This window comes from Neofelis nebulosa, chromosome 15 (assembly GCF_028018385.1).
Source record: "Neofelis nebulosa isolate mNeoNeb1 chromosome 15, mNeoNeb1.pri, whole genome shotgun sequence".
In the NCBI taxonomy this organism is placed as follows: Eukaryota; Metazoa; Chordata; class Mammalia; order Carnivora; family Felidae; genus Neofelis; species Neofelis nebulosa.
In genome coordinates, this window is record NC_080796.1 from 41,119,716 (window position 1) to 41,140,416 (window position 20,701).

The following is a 20,701-nucleotide window of genomic DNA, read 5'->3' on the forward strand; positions in this document are numbered from 1 at the left end:
TGTGACAAGTGCTAAGATAGATTTCTGTGCAAAGTGCTGTAGACTCTGGATCTGCAGCCTGGGGAAGAAATCTGAGACCAAGGGGCCCATATGGCCTTCTGAGTATCCTAAATCGAGGGAGCCTACTGTCAGGACCAAAAGTCACTTCTTAAAGCAAGAAGACAGGTCATGCCTAGTCTATGCTTCTATTCACAGCATCATTTGCTTGGTATGATAGGATAGTGGTTAGGACAATAGACTTTGAAGTCCAACGGATTTGTACTTAAAAATCAGTTCTGCCACTCAAAACTGTATCACTTTGGGCAAGCTATGTACCTGGTCTGAGCTGTAATTTTTTCCTCTTTAATATAGAGCTAATAATACCCTCATGTATGATTATTATGGAGATCAAATAGAAAATGTTCATAAAATCCTTAGTGCAATCCTTGACACTTAATAAGCATTCAGTAAATGGAAGTTATAATTATTAATATTAACCATAATAACAAAGAAACAGTTATTTGCTGTTATTTCACTTTTATTAAATGGGGACGTTGAATTGGATAATCTCCAGAGTTCTTTACGGCCCTGAAATTCTGTAACCTAGGGTCCCCAGCCAGTGAGAAAAAGCGGAAAGGGAATGCAAGGGTTAACCCCCTTTGCAGAGTCCTGCCTGGTTCCCATTGCCCAGAGGGGGCCTTGTCAGGAGGAAACCGCTGATTCCTGCCTGCTTCTGAGCCAGAGGGAAGAGGAAGCCACCACCCTTCTCTGGCTCCAGTGGCTTGCAGAGAGACAAGCCCGGGCTAGTGACCAAAGAGCAGCAAAGGCACTGGGAGAGAGGTGACAGTAGGCGGGACCAGGACCTCAAAGAACAGCCCCTCATCAGTCCCCCTGCCCCACCCCTAAAAATCACACTCATCTGGTGCAAACTTTACAGCATGGTGGGCAGGGAAGCTGTAAGAAGAGCCACTTAAAATCCTTATCATCTAAGGAGTCCCAGACCTGGGCATCCAGAAATCTTTGGTGGCCTTGGAGAGGGTTAAGGATTGGTGAGAGAAGCTGTGGTCCCAGGGCTTAATTTTAACATAGTCTCTGGACTAGCATGGAGCTCTCAGATGAAGAACTTGAGCTTTGCCCCTACAAAAGGGATAAGGAAGAGGGCTGTCACTCATTGAGTGGAAGCGATGTACTGAAGACTGAGCTGGGCAATTTAAGTGTCATCTCATTTGATCTCATTTGATCCTCACTATAACCCTATGAAGCAAAAAGGATCATCCCCCTTTGGCAGATGGAAAAACAAAGGCTCACAAAGATGAAGTCAATTGCTTAAATCGACACAACTATAAATGACCAAGCAGGGGTTTGAGTTCAGTTCAGCCCATATGACTTCTGAGTCCAGGCTCGTTCTGTTTAGCCATGCTGCTGCTAAGGAAAGCCATAGTTCAAGCTGTCACCATTTGGGCAAAGATAAAGGGGCTTCCGATGTCTGGAAACACCTGACAATTTAGAGAAGAGAGAAAGAAATACCAGCCAACTCCAGGGGCTCAGGAAAAAAAAAAAAACCCAAAAAACAAAAACAAAAACTCAAAAAACCATTTCCCTTACAGTTCTGGAGATTCTAGAATCAGGAACGATAAAGAGAAATCCACAATCACTGGCAAGGTTTTTTGCTTCTGTCGTCATTACTCAGAAACTGGCTTGGGCTATGCCTGTGCCCAGACTCTGCAGCCTTACCAGCCCTTTTGTGGAAAGGAAGCTAAAGCCTTGAATCAAGAACTTTCAGGACTAAAGAAAGCTTGACCATCACCTGGTCTAATACTTTCACTTTATAGATGAGAAAACTGAGGCTCAGAGAGGGCCCATGACATACCAAAGTCACATGGCTAATTAGTGGTAGAAACAGGACCACAATGTAGACTTCTTGTGTCTTACCAGGGTACCTGCTGCCTATGGTGTAGGGATGAGAAAGGAAAGTGGAAAACCTAAAAAGTGGCAACTGATTCCTGCAACCTGACTTTCTAGGGAACTAGACATTTCCATCATTCGGTCTAGTGATGTGCTCATAAATATTAAATGGCTGGTTCTCTGCAGGCAGTCTGGGTGGGTTGGGGACACTTAATTAGAAGCATTAGCCAATTTTCCTGGTGCAAATACTCCCACCACAGCTGATTTTAAGCCACCAGCGTGATGCCACTGTAGTTAGACACGCACACAGTCATCCCTCGTGAGCTGTCCAGCAGGCCACTGCTTTGCTCCCTTCTCGAGGAACTTATCCCTTCTGCTGTGTGGGTCTCCCCATTATTTAGAGTTGTTCAAGGTCATCCTTAACCAGAATATCAGTCCCTTTCCTAAAGAATGCACACACACACACACACACACACACACACACACACACACACAAGGGCAGCTCCTCCTACCAGTATCAGCCCTCTACAGAACACCAAGGAATCACAAGGCGTGAGTCTCTATTCCCGTTGGATCCGAGAAGGGAATGGAAGGGAAGTCCCTATTTTAGCCATCACATGCCCCAGCTCATAAACCAATTATTCCAAGGAAATAGACTGTCAGTGAGTGATGCACCAGCCTGCTGTTCCCTGGGAAGGGTGAGAGGAGGAAGCCGGAGACAGTTTGCAGGTTTCTCCCTCATGCTTTCTATGTTTCCCACAGTAGTCATTTCCTTCCCCGCTCCGGAATACCTGTTCAGACCCAGAAGGAACAGCTGCTGCAAGACTCTGGGCTCTTTCTGGCCCAAAGTCTGCAGCCTCTGCCCGTGGGATTCTTGGTTGTGCGTCAACCGGGGTGCCTCGGAGGCCCCTCGTGGCCCAGCCCCAGGCTAGGCGCTGTGCAGGCAGGACAAACCCTATGGCAGCCCCCCTCTTCCAGGAGCATGGTCTTTTTTGTTAACTGAATGCGATCTTAGAAATAATCCACTTGGGGCGCCTGGGTGGCGCAGTCGGTTAAGCGTCCGACTTCAGCCAGGTCACGATCTCGCAGTCCGGTCCGTGAGTTCGAGCCCCGCGTCGGGCTCTGGGCTGATGGCTCGGAGCCTGGAGCCTGTTTCCGATTCTGTGTCTCCCTCTCTCTCTGCCCCTCCCCCGTTCATGCTCTGTCTCTCTCTGTCCCAAAAATAAAAATAAAAAACGTTGAAAAAAAAAAATTAAAAAAAAAAGAAATAATCCACTTAATATCCCGTGTTCCCAACCCCCGAAGAGGATATGACTGTTCCAAGTTTACACAGCCACTTAAGCAGCAGGGCAGAGGCTAGAATTCAGGTCTTCCCCCTTTGGGCTAAGCTATTCTTTCATTTGTTCAGGGTGATCGTCTTTCATAGATGCTCTAGTGTCCACCGAAATACACTCTTTTTTTAAAAACAAATATTTATTAATTTATTTATTTTTAATTTTTTTAACGTTTTATTTTAGCTTTTTGAGAGACAGAGAGAGACAGAGCACGATTGGGGAAGGGGCAGAGAAAGAGGGAGACACATAATCCAAAGCAGGCTCCAGGCTCAGAACTGTCAGCACAGAGCCTGACGTGGGGCTCGAACCCACGGACCGTGAGATCATGACCTGAGCCGAAGTTGGACGCTCAACCGACTGAGCCACCCAGACACCCCTAATGTTTATTTATTTTGAGAGAGAGAGAGAGAGAGTATGTGTGTGCACACAAACAGGGGAGGGGCAGAGAGAAAGGAAAGAAAGAATCCCAAGCAGGCTCTGCACTGCAGAGCCTAATGTGGGGCTCGAACTCATGAACTGAGAGATCATGACCTGAGCCAAAATCAAGCGTTGGATGCTTACCCAACTGACCGGTGCAGGCACTCCTGAAAGACACTCTTTATACAGGCACACCACCAGTCCCTTCAAAAACCTGGTAATGGGAAGAATATCGCCTGTAGAATTATCTTTTATTTATATCTACGTGAACATTATTGAAAACCTATCATGTACAACAGTAGAAATTGTATAATTTAACAAAATCTCTGCTGCACAGTTTATTTCGTCTGCTCCTCAGAAAAATGGTCAAGTAGTATCACAAATGAGGAAACTGAGGTCTATGTGACTTAAGTAACGTTGCCAAAGTATAAGGGCCTGTCCCATGTTTGATGACCCTTTTCGTTCTATCCCCAGTATAGCATGGGGTGAATAATTGAGTGGCTTAAAATTCCTTATGCCTAAAGGGAGACCTTGCAGCCCAAGACACAAACAAGAACCCCTCTCCAGTTGGTAGAAATCCTACGATGCTGCCTCCAGACTGAATCTCCTCTGTCTAAAGAGCAGGATCCCTATACAATGGTATGGTCCGCAGGGACATTAAAGTGATCAGAAAATGAGTGCCCGAAATCAGCTTTCCCAGTTGCCCCTGGATCTCTCAGCAGAAGGGTAGATGGGTGGCTACAATATAGTGTGATAAAGGCTCTGGATCCTTCTCTCTGGTTTCGCAGGAGCCAACGTGGGATTTGCGAGTCAGTTGGTGAGATGCTTTTGTTTGAGGCGTATGTTAGGTTCCTGAACCCCGTGTCTGTACCTCTCTGAGGCCTTGTGCCCTAGGGCTGGTGGTTGGGTGCGGGCTCGTATAGGGACTCTGCCATACTTCTGCTGTCACTTACCCCAATTCCCTCCCTTCCCTCCAGCCCGTCCCCATTGATGACAACTTCTGTGGACTGGACATCAACCAGCCTCTCGGAGGCTCGACTCCAGTGGAGGGACTGACCCTGTATACTACCAGCCGGGACCGCATGACCTCAGTGGCCTCCTACGTTTACAATGGCTACAGCGTGGTTTTTGTGGGGACGAAGAGTGGCAAGCTGAAAAAGGTAAGAGTCTGTGAACCCAGACACCCCAATGCCTTCCAGCCCCTTCTGGAAGGTTGCTGTTGGTGGACATTTAACACAGGCAACTCTTCCCTTTCTTGGGCAGGGGGGTTAGCATGGGGGTGGGTAGGTAGGGGTTAATTTTGTGGCGTATCTTCTAGCTGCTTCTTCCAGTCATTAGTGAGTGAGTGTCTAGGGAACGTGAGCGTATTTCGGTACTGCCCAGACTTCACGGGATTAGGAAGGTACATCACCCGAAGGGAGGGAAATAGAATCATCCTTTATCTCCAAATCAAGTAGAACCGATGCTTTGACCATCTGTATTTTGAATCGCCCACCTCACACATCCCTTCCCACGGTTTATAGAGTTGATTGTACCGGTCAGAAGTCTTTGCTGTGTCCTGGTTGAAGCAGGTCATGGGTCCCACATCCAAGGACCCAGGCAAAGGATCGTGCTGCTTTGATGATGGCCTGGGGTGGCTGGGTGACTTACCGCTCTCCTGCCTTTCCTCTTCCCACGATCACAGACTCTTCCCCGCCCTTCCACTCCCCGCGCCAGGCTTGAGCTGCCAGGAGGAAGTCGACATCTTATCTCATGCCTGCCCTGGGCCCCTCTGCCAGCTGGAGGGCACTGGCTGGCTGGGGCCGGCAGCACGGAAGGCTGAAACCAGCAGCTTGTGCCTGCTTGTCTAGCGCTTAGGGTGCAGAGACGAAGCACCGTCTGGTTCATTATGTGGGATTACAGCAGCCACATTCTTTCCGGTCCCAGCTAATCCCCTTTTCCCAGGCTTACCCTTCTGCCACCTTTCCCCAGTCCCGCCACCTGTGGGTGCAAGACCTCACCGCATCTCACGCTTTGATGTTGACGTCACCCCTGCGGCCCTTTCCCCCTAATCCATTTAGAGCCTAGGGAGAGAGATGTCTTTGGGGAATGTGGAAGGAGGGCGGCAGGGAGGGAACCTGAGGAAGAATTTCCGCCTTCTGCTTGTGCTGAGCTCAGAGGAGGTGAGAAAAACAGGTCTAGGTTTGTGTGGAGGTGCTGAACTTTCCAGACCTCTTCTGGTTCGCCTGATACCGAGGCCCCTTAACCCTTTTCTCGCTCTGTGGAGAGGCTGTCACTTGTTTCTGTCCTGTGCCCCTACTCTGCCTGGGACTGTGGACCTTGGCTTGCCCTCTAGGCACAGGGAAGAGAGTATGGGTGTGGTTCCCCCACTTGCCGTCCCAGAATGGGGGGAGCGGGGAGTTGCCTGAGGAGACTCTACCGAGATTTAAAAGTGGCATATTCCACTGGGCAGCGTTGAGGGTGAACCTCTAAGGCTGGTGACTTCCCTGCAGGGTCATCTACCTGTTCAGCCAGGTGGAGAGTACCTTGCTTGGGAGCGTGGGGCCGAGGAGCCTACAGGGAGTTGAAATGCAGCCTGAAGTCTCTCTGTCAAGCCATGCACCCTCAGGTCTAAAGATCCATCCAGAGGAGCTCCTCTTACAAAGTCATCTGCCCACAGAGACCGCCTTTTTCTAAATCGCACAAAGGTTTCCTGGGGGCCAGTGGCATCCACACGCAGGCTGGTGTTCCGTTTCCTCCCCTGTTCTTCCGGTGCCTTCCCTCCCTGTTCTGGATCGTTTGTGTGACCGTTGGTCTCCTTTATTCTCTTGAAAGTTCTGTGCAAGCCAGGGGTCGTGCTCTATTCATATTTATTTACCTCCTTCTGCCCGGTTCTTGCACCAAGTGTTTACACAGGGGAGAGGCCCTGAAAGTGCTTTTGAAAAATAGAACCATTCTAAGACATCTGGGATATCATCCGGCCCAGTACGCACATAGCTCGGCAGAAACACTGAGGCCCAGAGAAAACCAGTGAGTTGCCCAAGCATAGAGACCAGGACAAGTTGCTTCTTGCCCCGACAGTCCATTTGACACCCCTTTTACTTAAAGAAGCAGCCACAGAGCACGGGGAGGGAGGATGAGAACAACCTTCAGGCCCAGGCTTGTTGAGGAGGTCAGCCAGGGACCAGCGCTCCCATTCTCGACGGTCCCGGGTCAGACTTAAGGAATGGACGTTTGCCGAACGGGCGGACGAGGGCCGAATGAAGCAAGAACGATCCAGCCAGACGCAAAGCAATCCTTGTGCCGACGTTCCCCTATCTCTGTACGTCTTGTACACACAGGGGGCTGCTTGGGGCAGCTTTCCAAGCCACACACCCAAGTTAGCCAAGTTCTCTTGGCCTTGTTGGAATCTCGGCAGACGAGTCGCCACGGAGGCAAGTCAGCGGGTTCAAGAGCAAGGCTAGGGGCGTGGCTGCCCACGGCTTGTCCCAACCTGCAAGTTGGCTGCTCCTCTCAACCTTCACTTGGCCTTTCTTTGGCTGTTTCTATGAGCTCATAACACCCCTCCTTCTCCTGTGCAGCCCGCCCTTCCTTTCTACCCACGCTCCTTTGAGGCACCTGATACTTACACCCTGGCTCCCACTGGCCTCCCATTTACCCACCCACTTGCCCTCACTCTCTCCAGAGCAACAGCCCATGAGGAATTTGTGGAATGTCCCCAGGAAACTCTACCGTGGCCCAAACCCCATAGCTCTTTCAACACAGGAAGGAAAATAAAGGAAAAAAGAAACGAGCTAAGAGCGTGGAGAGGGGAGGGAAGCAGGGTGCGTCAGAACCGCTCACTTCTTCCCTGCCTGACCAGGCATCTGTCAGACCGCCGGACTGCCCTCATCCAGTGCAGCCATAGGAACAGGATGTCCCTGTGTGGGGACGTGTGGAGGAAGTGGAGACTCACCAGAAGTAGCATGACCATGAGGTGCTCTTATGTGCTGTCACATGCTTGCTCATGTACCGTCCTCCGCTAGACGCGGAGCATCCCAGACTAGGCCCCTGCCTTCTGAGTCACAAACACGTGGACAGAACAGGCAGAATAAGGAGGAGACCTCAAAACCAAGGTGTGCAATACCGGCCTAGGCTAAGGGTCAGTGCATCACAGGTGATAAGACAGGCCGTGACTCACCCCAGGGATGGAACAATGGCAGAGAAACCAGCCACGGAAGTGTGACCAACCTTGAAGCCTTTACTGAAGAGGAGGAATAGCAGAATTTGCTTAAAGACCGAACGGGACAGAAAACGAATGAATTGACCAATGGGTGAGAGAGAAGGGCGTGCTAGACCCGGGGTGCCGCCCCGAGAAGGTGCAAACCGGTGCATGGAAGGTCTAGAGGGCACAGAGGGGTTTGGGAGATTGGTGAGGGGAAAGTCAAGGCAGAGCGCTGTGAGCGTCTGGCCCTGAGAAGACCAAGTGAAAAGGATCTTGGGAGTTTTGCTGACTCCAAGGTCAAGGGAGCCAACCGTGTGATGCAGCTTTCCTGATGTTAATTAGTCTTCACCGCGCTAACGGGAGAAGACTTTCCAGGTCATGAGACATGCTGCACTTAGGTTATGTGAAGAATATTCTTAAGAGGATAATAACTCAAGGAAAGAAGAGTGAAGGAGGAAGCAAACCAGCTTTCTTCAGATAATATAATTTACTGACACTTATGTGTCAGGTGTTATTCTGAGAGTTTTGTATCTATTAACTCACTTAATGTTGACATGACTCTATGAGGTAGGTGCTGTTATCACCTCCATTTTACAGATGAAGAAATAGAGTCCAAGCAAGGTAAAGGCATTCATCTGAGGCCCCAGAGCTAGTAAATGGCAGAGCCGGGATTTGAACCTTCATCTGGTTTCCCAGTTTGCGTGCTTAGCCATTAAGCTGTGGAAAGTGAATTAGACTGACTTGGTGTGGCTCCAGAGGGCAGAATAGAACCAACGGGCAGGAGTTATAATAAAGCACATTTGTACTTATTATAAAGAGGAAGTTTCTGGTAGCCAAAACTGTCCCAGCATGGAAAGAATTGACTCAAGAGGGAATGAGCTCCTAGTCAGCGGAGATAATATTTTTTTAAATGTTTTATTTATTTTCAAGAGAGAGAGAGAGAGGCAGAGCACAAGCCGGGGAGGGGCAGAGAGAGAGGGAGACACAGAATCCGAAGCAGGCTCCAGGCTCCGAGCTGCCAGCACAGAGCCCGACGCGGGGTTCGCACGCACGCACCGTGAGATCGTGACCCGAGCCGAAGTCGGTTGCTTAACCAACCAACCAACCAACCAACCAGGCCCCCCAGGCAGTGGAAATATTTAAGCAGAGACTGGACAGTCACCGACCAGGCATGCTGTAGAGGGGCTCCTGCACCCACCACGTGACCTTTATGCCACGACTATTCCACGGACTCCCTCAGTAGAAGGGCAGGCTGTGGCAGAGAGGAAGCACAAGGAGAGGGAAGCCAAGGCACCCTGGGTGTGGGCTTTGAAGTCACAGGTTGGGTTCAGCTTGCTCCCAGAATGTAGCAGAAAGCCCTCAGCATCCAGGAAGAGGTGCTGGGCACAGACAGGGCAGGGCAGGCCTGGGGTGAGATGTAGGGGAGGGGAAAGCAGGATATTCTGCAGGGCGGGGGGCGGGGAGGGGGCACAGCGGACTGTGATGACACCCCGCCCCTAGGCTAAGGGCAGGCTGAGAGTCTAGACTGAGAAGGGAGGCAGGGAGCTAATGTCGAAGCAAATGGAAGAGGCATAGCGGCCACAGGAAGTGCAAACTCATTGATTAGGACTTCCCAGCTGGAAGGGAGGAGCCCAGGAGGCGGTTCGAGCCTAAGTCCTGGGGCATAGGAGGGCAGGAGGTAGGCTGAGGAGACCGAAGCTACCAGGACGTGGGAGGGAGGACTCTCTCCAGGTTCAGAGCAGAGTCCTGGTTCCTTGTCTCCCTGCCTCAGTCCCAGCTTTATATCCCCGCGCGTCTCCCTTAGCCCCTCAGCCCCGGGGCCTTACACAGCAGCGGGCCTCGTTGGCCGTCTGTTCTCTGTCCCCACTGGAAAGCTCCCCTGCTGCTCAGGGGCTGGTGAAATGTCCTTTACCCTGCCCCTTCAAGCACTGTGGATAGCACCCTCCTCAGACCCCTCACAGCATGTAATTTTGCTCTGATGGCATCCGACATGGGAGCAGCTACTAATGTGTCCGCTTATCTTGAGATTCACAGACCCTGAAGGACAGGGACCCTCTTTTTCACATTTACGTCACCCTTTCCCGTGGTCAGATCCAACATCTCTCACACACTAGGTGCTCATTAAATTTAGCTCCCGTGTATTGGGAACCGCCTTCATGCCAGACCCCCATTTGCACCGATTGGGATAGAACCAGATGCCAAGAGTGACTGCTGTTGATGTGGCCGGTTTGCAAGGGAAGGAAGCTATGCTCTGGTGGATGTGTCAGGGGGTGGGGTGGCGGCGGGATGAGGAGTCAAGAAAACGGGAGAGCTGCTGGTGGGTAACAGGGAAAAGAGTCTGAAAAGGACATGTGGACGAGGGTGGGCGGTACTCTCAGAGACGATGACCGGGGTGGAAGAAGGGGACCGTGTTTATACTGTTGCCTGGAGATGCCCAGAATAGCATGGCCAGCCATCTGCCTCCTTTGGATCAGATGTGGGTTTGCTGACAGCAGGGAGCAGGTGCAAAGGCCCAGGTAACCACTGCGCTGCCCCCATCCTGCCAGCCCTCTGTTTATAGGATTCTCGGACGGCTTTAGAAATCCACAGAGACTTAGCCCTCTTCAAGTTCTGGGGAGAGCCCTGGCCTCTTCTGGCACTACCTCCTTTCCCATTAGCTAACCAGCATGGCCGCGGAAATGCCTGAGAAATTCTTGAGGAAAATTCTGTCTTTCCCTGAGGGACATACCAACCAACCCAAGGTCTCCAGTCCGCAGCCCACAGGAAGCCCCGGCGTCCCGATCCCATTCTTCTTTTTCCAATTTCACAAACGGTTTGCTCAGCAAAGCCAGGAAAACTGAAGCTCCTTTGCAGGAGCGGCTTAGGCGCTGGAGAGAATCCATCGAGAGCACCAAAGTAATAACGTTTCTAAGCTCGAGGGTGACTGCTCAGTTTTTTGATAACACTTAGTGTTTTTGATAACACTTAGTTACAAGATACTCTTCTGCTTTTCGTCTGGAAATACTTCAATTGCGTGTGGCCACGGGCCCCTACATCTCTGCCCCATTTTGCAGATGTGGAAAACTGAGCCACGGAGATATTAAGTATCCCACCCAAGGTTCTACGGCCCCTCCGTTGGCAATCTTGACATTGGCACTCATACATCCTCCCCAAACACACAGAAGTTCCGAACCTGTTACTTGGCTTCCCCATGGGGTGGAGTCGTCTTGGTGGACAGAGGGCCAAACTGGATGAAAAGCTGAGAAACATGCCTTTCTGTCTGTGCCAGCCCCACCAAACAATAGCCACTCGTTCCTCTGAGTGGAAATGATTCACTCCTTTCTCAGTGTGAACCCCGGATCAAGTAAACAACCAGGGCTGCGGGTCCAGTTCTGGTAGACCTCGGCTCTCCTGGCCCTCGTGACGGCCAACCCGACGCCCTACCCCTCCTCGGGCATCTCAGCAGTGCTGGGGGCTGGGGTAGTGTGGGGCAGACACCCTCGCCCACTTCCCCAGAGCCTGCATGGAAGAGCCGGGGTAGTGGCTCTGAGCTCACCACCCCATCCCTGGTAATGAGTTTGGCTCTCTGCCCAGGCTCCCAGCGCCAAGCGCGCTGTTTGTTTTGTTGTTTTATAGGCCTCTTGGGTCCCAAGAACTGGTCTTCTGAAAGCTGGGAACGGCAGCACTTGGTCGGCACCCGGAAGGAGGCATATTTTTACAGAATCCCCCCACACCCCCACCCCGGGCCACCGCATCCCTCCGCTTGACCATGACAGGTGGGGAGAGAGGGGGCGTGGGTTTCTATCCAGAGCCCCAGCTGACCCCGGGGGAGGAAGTCCTGATCTCCCGGAGCCATTCTGAAAGGGGAGAAGCTACAGATTCATTTATGTGGTGCTCCTTTTGTGCAGCTCCAATGTATGCTTGAGTCCTGGCCCGTCCCTGGAGCAGGCATCAGGCTGTGTATTCAGCAGGCTGCTTGGCAATCCAAGAGTGGGCCCCTGGAGCTCAAGGCTTTATCTCAGGACAGGTGAAACACAGGAAACTGTGTTTCAGGGCCGAGGTGGGGGAAGGGGAAATGATTCAAGCTCACAGAATCCAGGTGACCCACATAGTCTCCACAGAAATTTAAGGGGCCAATGTGCTAAGGGGCAGAGCTCTCATCTTTAGGAAAATACAAAGCGCATCCTTTGAGGCCACTGAGCCTTGCCTGCCCTTCGATACAGGACATGGGACGTGTATCTCAGGGTTGGAAGGGACCTCCAGGGACCATCTGGTCTGTTCTGCCTGCAGGTTAGAAACCGATTTGCATAGGAAGAGTGTATGAACTTGTGGGCTATAGTCCTGACCTTAGCTTCAGTGTCCTCATGTAAAGTGTGAGTAGTGACAGTACTTGCCTTGTGAGAGTCTGATGGGGACGAAGTGAAATGATTCATTCCTGAACTATAAATGAGCAAGTACCTACTATGTGCCATTTTCCGGGTCTGCAGTTGTGGACAAAAGTGTCAGAAATGTCTGTCCTGTTGAAGTCTATATCTTACTGTTGGAAGACAGACCAAAAATAAGTTAATTAATTAAAAAGTAAGCACAATATATAGTGTTAGGAAGAGAAAAAGTGCTAATAGAACAAAATAGAGCATAACGAATTAATCCGTGTATAGCACCGTGCCAGGTTTGAGCATATTTGCTCTTTTTTTGTTGTTTATTTTTGAGAGAGAGAGAGAGAGAAGGAGGCGGAGAGAGCACAAGCAGGGGAGGGGCAGAGAGAGAGAGAGAGAGGGAGACACAGAAATCTAAGCAGGCTCCTGGCTCTGGCTGTCAGCACAGAGCTGGAGAGGGTGTTTGAACCCATGAACTACGAGATCATGACCCGAGCCGAAGCTGGACACTTGACCGACTGAGCCACCCAGGCTCTCCGAGAATATTTGCTCTTAAATATCACTACTGGTGTTACTTAACTTGCGAGCCTCAATTTATTTCTTCTGTGGAGTGGGGGTAGTAAGAAACACTTTGCGTGGTCGTCCGAAGGACTGAGCGAAGTCGTGTATGAAAAAGCGTTTAAACTATAGCGCTTGCCATAACCGTGCTTTGCGTTATTGTTACGAACATCTTTGAGGCTTCCCCCAAATCCCACTTCTTGTCTGACTCCCTTGGGGGGAGTGGAGCTGTCACATCAGCCTCCTTTTTTAGTGACATGTTTGCAAGGTCAGAGAGAGGAAGAGAATCCTGCCCCCTTCCTCCCAGCCCTGAGTCATGGGAAAAAATATTTAGAAGACTAGACCAGCTGAGCCAAACTAATCTAATCCTGTTGGACATTGGCACCCAGCTGCATTAGTCACCAGTGAGAGCTTTCCGAGAGTTTCACCAAACAATATGAACTGACCCCGCCCCAGGGCGGGGCCTGGGGAAGCGGCTGGTTGCTCTTGCCGCTTTGCAGAGTTAACTAGAACAGAGCCATTCTCTGTCCTTTGCATGCTCCCAAGCAGACCACAATATCCAAGTGCTGTACGCCCTGCCTCAGATTAACTATGGAGTTGGGGGGGGGGGGGGCGAGGGGGGCCTAGTTTCCTCAACTGGTCCACTGATGCTGTCTTGCAAGATGTCTCTGCATATCAGAGAATAGACGTAAAGTACCGATTACAGAGCCCGATGCAGAGTAGGTGCTTAATCGAATGGCAGCCATTGCTGCTGCTATTGCTATGAATGTGACTCACACGGGTGTTCCTGCTATTACGTCTGTGCTATCACCATGCTTTTCTTCCAGGGCCCGGTGCCCCTTGGATTCTATTAGCTCATTAATCCCGTAACATTTTCTGATGAACAGGAAGGGTCGGGATATTTCTCTGCGCTGTCGCAGATGATGATATTGAAATTCAGAGAGGTTAAGGGCTTGCTCGGGGCCATGGGGCCATTCAAGGGAAGATGTGGGAACCGGAATCGGGACTACAAATACTTCACATGGAGGGGGGCCCAGCATATACCTAGGTCACTTCTACAGTCCAAGATGAGGAAGTTGAACTCTTGCAGCTGCTTAAACTTTGGTTGCCTTCTTACCCTGGGTCCTTCTATCGTGTGCGGAGAAAAGCAGGAAATACATGGAGACACAAGGTGGTGAAGGTCGATCTCAGTTTCTGTCCTCTGAGGCCCTTCCTAAGATTCCATGCCCCTCCTAGCATGGCCTCTAGAAGCCTAGCATGGTCTGTAGGCTCCAAGGTAGGACAGAACCTCAGGAGTGCGTGTCTCTGTGCTTGTCCTGGTCAGCCTCCACTCCTGTACCATGTTGTGGTTTTCTAAATTGAAGGTTACTGCCACCAGCTAGGTGTCCCCATTTCACCTGGAAGGACAGGCCTTAGTAACAAATTGGGGATTGTCACCTTTACAGTTCAGGGGTGGGTGAGAACAGCAGCCCCTGGGAGGGGGAGGGGGCGAGGAGTTGGGCCCCAGCAGGGGGCAGGGCCCCCAGGGAGAAGGTGGACTCCCTCATGCAAGGTAAGAATCTTGTCTTGATTTTATGGCTGGAAAGGACCTCAGAGACTGGTCCAGCCTCCAGACTTCGGGTGGGTGAGATAGCTATTGTTATGTTTTATAGATGAGACAGCTGATGCCCAGAAAAGTGACATGATCCGCTCAAAATCACTCAGGTTCTTAGCATCAGAGGCAAGACTCAAATCCAGGGACTTCAGTTCCAATTTGTGGTCTTTTCTCTTTCTGTCATGTGGAAGAATATTCCCTCTGCACGAAACCTCAGATTAACCTCCGCCTTTCCCTGCCAAGCAAGCATTCCCTGAGCAGAACCTATGGGGTCATTCTCTTGGGGACAAGAGTCTAGCTGCGCTTTCTGTCCCAGGCCTGACTTGGGAGAGGGGAGGGGCAGTGACCAGCATCCAGGAGCCCTCATTCCACTGCCTTGGGGACCTTAGCTGAGCCTGGCCAGCAAGGAGGTGTACTTAACCACAAAATGCTTGCCTTGGGCCTGAGATGTTCTGGCATATCAGAACAACACTGAATTGGGAGTCTCAAATCTTACATGTTAGTCCTCTCTAGACACGCCACGTTTTGGGTGGGATTTTTATTGGGGGGTGGGGGGGGCAGGTTCTGTTATAACTTTAGCACTTACTATGTGCTAAGCGCTGAGCTAAGTGTTGTTTGTTTTTTGTTTTTTTTTTCAGCTAAGCCTCTTAGTACCCTAGTAAGAGAAGGTTGAATATTCTGTCTGTTTTCCGTATGAATACACTGAGGCCCAACAGAGTTACATTGCTACTTAGTCACATTGCTACTTAGCGGACAGCTGGAATGTGAGTCCAGATCTGGCTCCAGACCCGTGCCTTGTTAACCCCTAGCTTTAGCACCCTGTCGGTCTTCTCTTTGAGCCCGTTGGTCCATCTGTAACCTACCACCTGCCCTTCAGAGCGATGCGAGAAGATGCAGGAGAGAAGAGCGGAAGGGCCAATGCTTTTACACTCCTTCGAGCAAAAGTGCCCTGGAAACCCGGGACACGGCAGCTGTCACCTCGGCACACGCTGCCTTGTATCACCCCCTCAGGCCTCCTCCTCCCCCTCCCCACCCATCTCAGCCTGGGCCACAATGGATGGGGTGGCAGGCTTTTGTGCCACACGCAGTCCCCAGCTGACTCCCCTTTCTCCAGGCATCATTGTTTGCCGGGAGCCTTCTGAAGGGAAGACAAAGGAGTGTGGCTGACAAGGCCAAGAGCTGCCGTGTAAAGCGTGGGGCCTCAGCCCATCACCCGTGCGTCCCTGGGAGCCCCGGGGCTCTTCTTCAAAGATGCTGTCTGGGATCTTTTGTGTGCCAGTCATACCCATTCAGAGCTGGCAGGGCAAAGGTTCCTGGGGGGGTGGTAGGAGAACACCGAAAAATGGAGTCATTTTGATCTGGCAAAATTGGAAGAGACATTAATGCAATAGTTAACAGCTAGGGGGATGGGCCCGAATGCTTGTTCTCTGTTTATGGGGCTTATGCAATTCCATCAATATTGATGCCTGATGCCTTTGATTCTGACACTAATCATTGCTATGAATTAAATTTGCAGCCATATAATTAGGATTGCTATTAATAGGGCCCTGAGCTAAGCACTACGATGCCGCATGTCTTTTTCTTGATAGAAAATGGCATCCTTGGAACTCTGCTAATGGGGCGCACCTGGGATTTGCCAAGAATGATGTGAAAATTATACATTCTATATTTGTATTGGGCCTTTACTGAAATACCAGCAAGCAAAGGTGAGGCTGGAGGAAAGGTTGTCTCCTGCCCAATGCTGTGGGCAGCAATTAGGTGGGTCTTCAGTTCTATAAAGTCTTTAGGAATGGATATTCCAGAGCCAATGTGGTTGCTCATGGTCAAGTCCTCGGATAGTTCACTCAGGAAGGTCTTCCCAAAGTCTGATTGAGAATCCCCAATTTGTTACAAGGCAGCTTAGGCTAAGAGACTGGATACTGTGGTGCTTCTTTAACATGGCTATGAGTCACCTGAGGGAAGAGGAATGCTTCTTTATGCTCTAAGCTTGGTTGAAAGGGGCCGAGCCCCTACGGATAGGCCCAGTTGGGCCTCATTTCTAGGCAGCTGATTGGGCAAGATCCCCACTCACAACTGATTCCGAGGCCCCTTACCCAGAGAGTTCTCTGGACCACAGAGCCCTGCTTAACCTCACAGGTAAAAGAACCCACTGCTACACACGGTAGGAAAGAAAGAGCTCTTTCTCATGCTGAGATGCTTTTCTAGGTAAATTTGTAGCACGTTTGTCTACTGGGGTGTCCTGTCTGTGATTCGCAGCAGTCCCCCGGTTCAGCAGCACCCCATTCACCCTCAGTCTGGGTGATTCATCATGCTCACGAGGCTTCGCTAACCCTTTGCTAACAAGAGCACATGTGGTGACCCCCACCCCCCGCCTTATCACTTGGAATAATAATATGCACCAGTTGACATAAGGGATGCATTAGTCCCTGCTCTTTTGACCTTCAGACTGAAAATAATTTGTCCTCCAAATCATCATTTATTGATTTTTGTCCTCTCATATTTTTAAGTCATCATGAGAAGACATTGGTTTGAGTTCAAGTCTTAACCCTACTATTTATAAAGCATATGACCCTGGCTACGTTCCTGAACCTCTTGGAAACTGGGAGTTGAAGGTGATGATCATACTGTCTGCTTCATAAAGATGATAATAAGGTTCAAAAAGTATCTGAATTGCTTATCACAGGTCTTTTGCACCTAAGAACATTCCCCACTCCCCTCTTCTCTGTCTCCTGTCACAGAGACCCAGGTACGGAGGACGATGGCTTCGGAAGAATGCCACTTTATCTTCCTCCCCTGCTCAGGGACAGCACATGGGAAATCAATTCTTCCAAAACAGATGGTGTGCTGGAACATGAGTTCCACATGTCCTCGGTCCTTTCACCGCACACTGAAAGGCTCAACAGGGAATCGAGGTCCTTGAGGACCTTGACCATCCTTGAGGTCAGGGCCGACGGCTCCCACACTACTCACAGAGTACTTGGAGGCTGTGGCGAAAAGGGTGAGACCATCTGAACGTCACCTAGAATAGAGGCTCTTTTTACACAGGATTTGTGTGCCTTTCTGCCTTCTGCAGCACACATCCACTGTATGTCTGACCACTCTGTGCAGGTGCGTGCTTACAGGCAAACGTGTGGATAGCCAGCCATTGGCCAACGGCCAACCTTAACCAGAGATGCAGGTACTTTTTCACATGAACCCCTAGAACACAGTGTGTGTGGTTGAACCCTCGAGTACCTGAACTTTTCATTAATTAACCAACAAGTGTTCTACTCTTCATACCCGAAGTTGAGAGGGGATGGAGATTCTTCCTGGGCTATTGTTGGAGTTGCAGTTGCTTTTGTTTCCACTAGGTAGAGAACACTAATCACAGAATTTCAGTCCCTTAATATTGGAAATTAGCCTGAGGTTGCACAAGTACACGGTTACTCATATATGCCTTCAAGCACGCATTCAACATAATTATACTCACCGTGTTCGGTTGTCTTGTCACTTGCAAGGTCTTGGCTCATGCGAACAAGACCCAAAATTGGCTCACCCGAGGAGGCAGTATCATGCACCCACATATCCTCCTGCACCTCCAGTCCTTCCAGGAGGTACTCTGGAAGCCATAAAACAGAGTAGCTTCAGTCTCGGACAGACTGATGGTATTCCCAGAGGAATGGCCACAGTCAGAGAAACAGAGGAAAAAATATGCCCAACCTCCCCCTACCATCAAATCAAAGAAATAAAAAATCTGTCTCCTTGGTGCCTCCCCAATATTTATGTCTGAGCTCAGCAGACACCCCTGGGCTGCAGCCAGTCTGTGTATTAGCATTAGTCCATTACGCTTTTTATGATGCATGTTACCCACCCTCCACCCCCCCGTGCAACATTTTATGACTGTCCTTTTCATTTCTGGAAAGAGCTTCACAGAATGGCAGATGCCTGCATTTCCCCACTCTTTGGGGAGCTATTTGTAGGCAGCCTGTCCCAGGCCATAAACAACGGGAGATAAACCACAGCCAGTGGCAGTAAATGCATCCAAGGCCAAGGAGGTGCAAAAGTAGGGGGGGCTGGGGTGAGCTTGGTGCTGTGTGTACAAGGCCAGTGGCCAGGGGTTCTGGGGTAGATGCTACCCACAGAAGGAGAGCCGAGGGGCTGGTGTGGAAACGGGATGTCTCCCAGATTTCCACGAAAGTTAGAGGGCCATCCTACCACTCTCCCTCATGCCTGTACCCCCCGCTGAGGCCACTGGTCCCCTAACTGTGATCAGAACCAGTGAACTTTCCAGTGAGAAGAGGATCCTTCCCTTCGGCGTCATTCTCTCCTGCCTGCTCCTGTTGCTACATAGATTACTCTGTGCCACTCATCTCCCGTAGATGCTTCCGGATCTTGGAGCAACTCCCTGCGAGTTTCTCTTGCCTTCTCCCACCCTCTCTCCCCATGACACTCATCCCAACCTCTTCCTCCTCTAATACTCTTTCCCTTTTTCATGCCCAAGACCAACTCTTACCAATCGATCACCACTACTTCTAGCTCATTAAAACTTCAGCCAGGACTCTGGTGGCCATGGCAGTGATATTTATCTATTTCAGCTTTGAGCTGCACCCACCAGCAAGTCACTTGTGACGCCGCAGGAGACAGCACCTGGAGCCAGCTTTGCTCCATAAAAGGCACCCCTGGGAGAAGAAAACCAAATTCTGAATGAATAATTGGTCTAGTAGAGATTGCGGATTCTTCCTACACACACAAACAGCAACTGAAAGCAAAGAATAAAGCAAAGATAAGAGGGGGGAAGGATGTGGAGAAGAAAAGCTGGCAAGGCCCTGAATTATTAGCGCCTTGAATGGTTTTCTTTCTTATCAACCCCGTCTTAGGGGCAGGACGTAGACAGAGGGTGGAGGTGATGTTCTTGTTCTCCTCCTTATTTGGTTTTGGACTCCACATCAAGTGGAAACATGTAGATGAAAGTGATGTGCGTTTAAAATGTATGTACACATCAGACTGCTGGAGATAGTAGCTATTATACTGCGTGTATGTTCTTTTGCAGTAAGCTGCTAAATCATTTATTGGGCACTGGGCTTTAATCTCGTAAACCTGCCTGCGGGCCCCAGGCACTGGCAGCCTGAGCGCTGCAGAAAACACATACGTCGGGCGGGCTGCACAGAGCACTCTGGTGACTCTGGGTAGTGATCGTTCATTTTCACTTGTTCCCTCCCCCCCCCCCCCCCCCCCGCCGCCACCGATCAGCTCATTAGCAGCAGGCAGACCCAGTCAAGAGCCTTCTCGTTTCCCCATCACTGAGAATTTGGAAGTTGGTTTGCACCTCCAACCTGGGCACAACCTTAGCAAGAGGCTATTCCCAGAGGCTGTCCTTAGCTGAAGGATAGGAGCCATAGACGAGGGAACAGATAGACCCAGAGCCACTGGATGTTGCTAGGATTGTCCAGAGCTAAGCGCCCTTCAGCTGAGTTCCCCCCGCAACTTCAAAAACTCATCGATGGGTGACTGGGCGAATCATTGCGGATCTCGGGCCTGAATTTGTCCCTTTTAAGTAAAAGTGGTCTCCATTATCGTCTCTGGTTCCCAGTCCAGAAGGTACCTCTCTTGGTACGAATCTCCTGTCGTCTCTGCATGCCACGATAATAACAACACCCTTAAACGTGTTTAGTGGTTTCAGGAATATAAAGAGCTTTCGTATATATTTTACCCATGCTGACTGAGCTCATCCAGAAATCCTAAGAAGCCACTGGTTGTCGATTTTAGGGATGAAGAAACTGGCCCGGAGGGGTCAAGTGATTTACCCAGCATCACCCAGCAGTGACACTCACATTGGAACCTAGATGCCCATCCTTGGTCTGTTCTAATCATTGCCTAGATATGGAAGCTCACTAGCATGAGGCTAGTGTGGAAACTGAGGCACAGATCATTTTTGACAGCCAGTTCCCCTCGGGCTGTGTGGGGGCAGCGTTAACACCCTTGTCATAGAAGGTTGTGCTCGAACCCGGGGCCTCTGCTCTTTCTGAGCAAACGAAGCAATATTCCAGGACTGTCTGGGTTTCACTATTCACTGAACTGTGACCCCCCCGCCCCCATCTTAGATCTCCCCTTTGCAAGACACAGAGGGAGGGAGACCCGATAGGAAGATACGGCAGAAGTTGAATGCACGGCATTTTAAACCCGTTTTCCAGGACTCAGGGGGCCATGATATACCAAAAAAAAAAAAAAAAAAAGAAAGAAAAAAATGTTATGTAAACATTTACATATCTCTAATTTTTATGTGGACACCCCATTGCTTGCGTCAGATTCTCAAAGCTAAAAATACGAAACTAAAATGTTAAGACTCCTTATCTAATGGCTTTTAAACAGTGTGCCTCTGAGCCCTAGAGTGACCCAA

The 20,701-nt window shown here is 50.3% G+C and overlaps 1 protein-coding gene across 4 annotated transcripts in view; it reads left to right on the forward strand.

Moving 5' to 3' along the window:
* PLXNA2 (plexin A2) overlaps positions 1–20,701 on the forward strand; it is a 207,053-nt gene that overhangs the window by 28,362 nt on the left and 157,990 nt on the right. For 3 of the 4 annotated variants that reach the window (XM_058701455.1, XM_058701454.1, XM_058701452.1), the window contains exon 3: positions 4,613–4,795. In XM_058701455.1, coding sequence (XP_058557438.1) covers positions 4,613–4,795 — 183 coding nt within the window. Of the gene's footprint in view, positions 1–4,612; positions 4,796–11,433; positions 12,534–20,701 lie in introns of those variants that run through there. The other variant, XM_058701456.1, reaches the window with a different exon arrangement.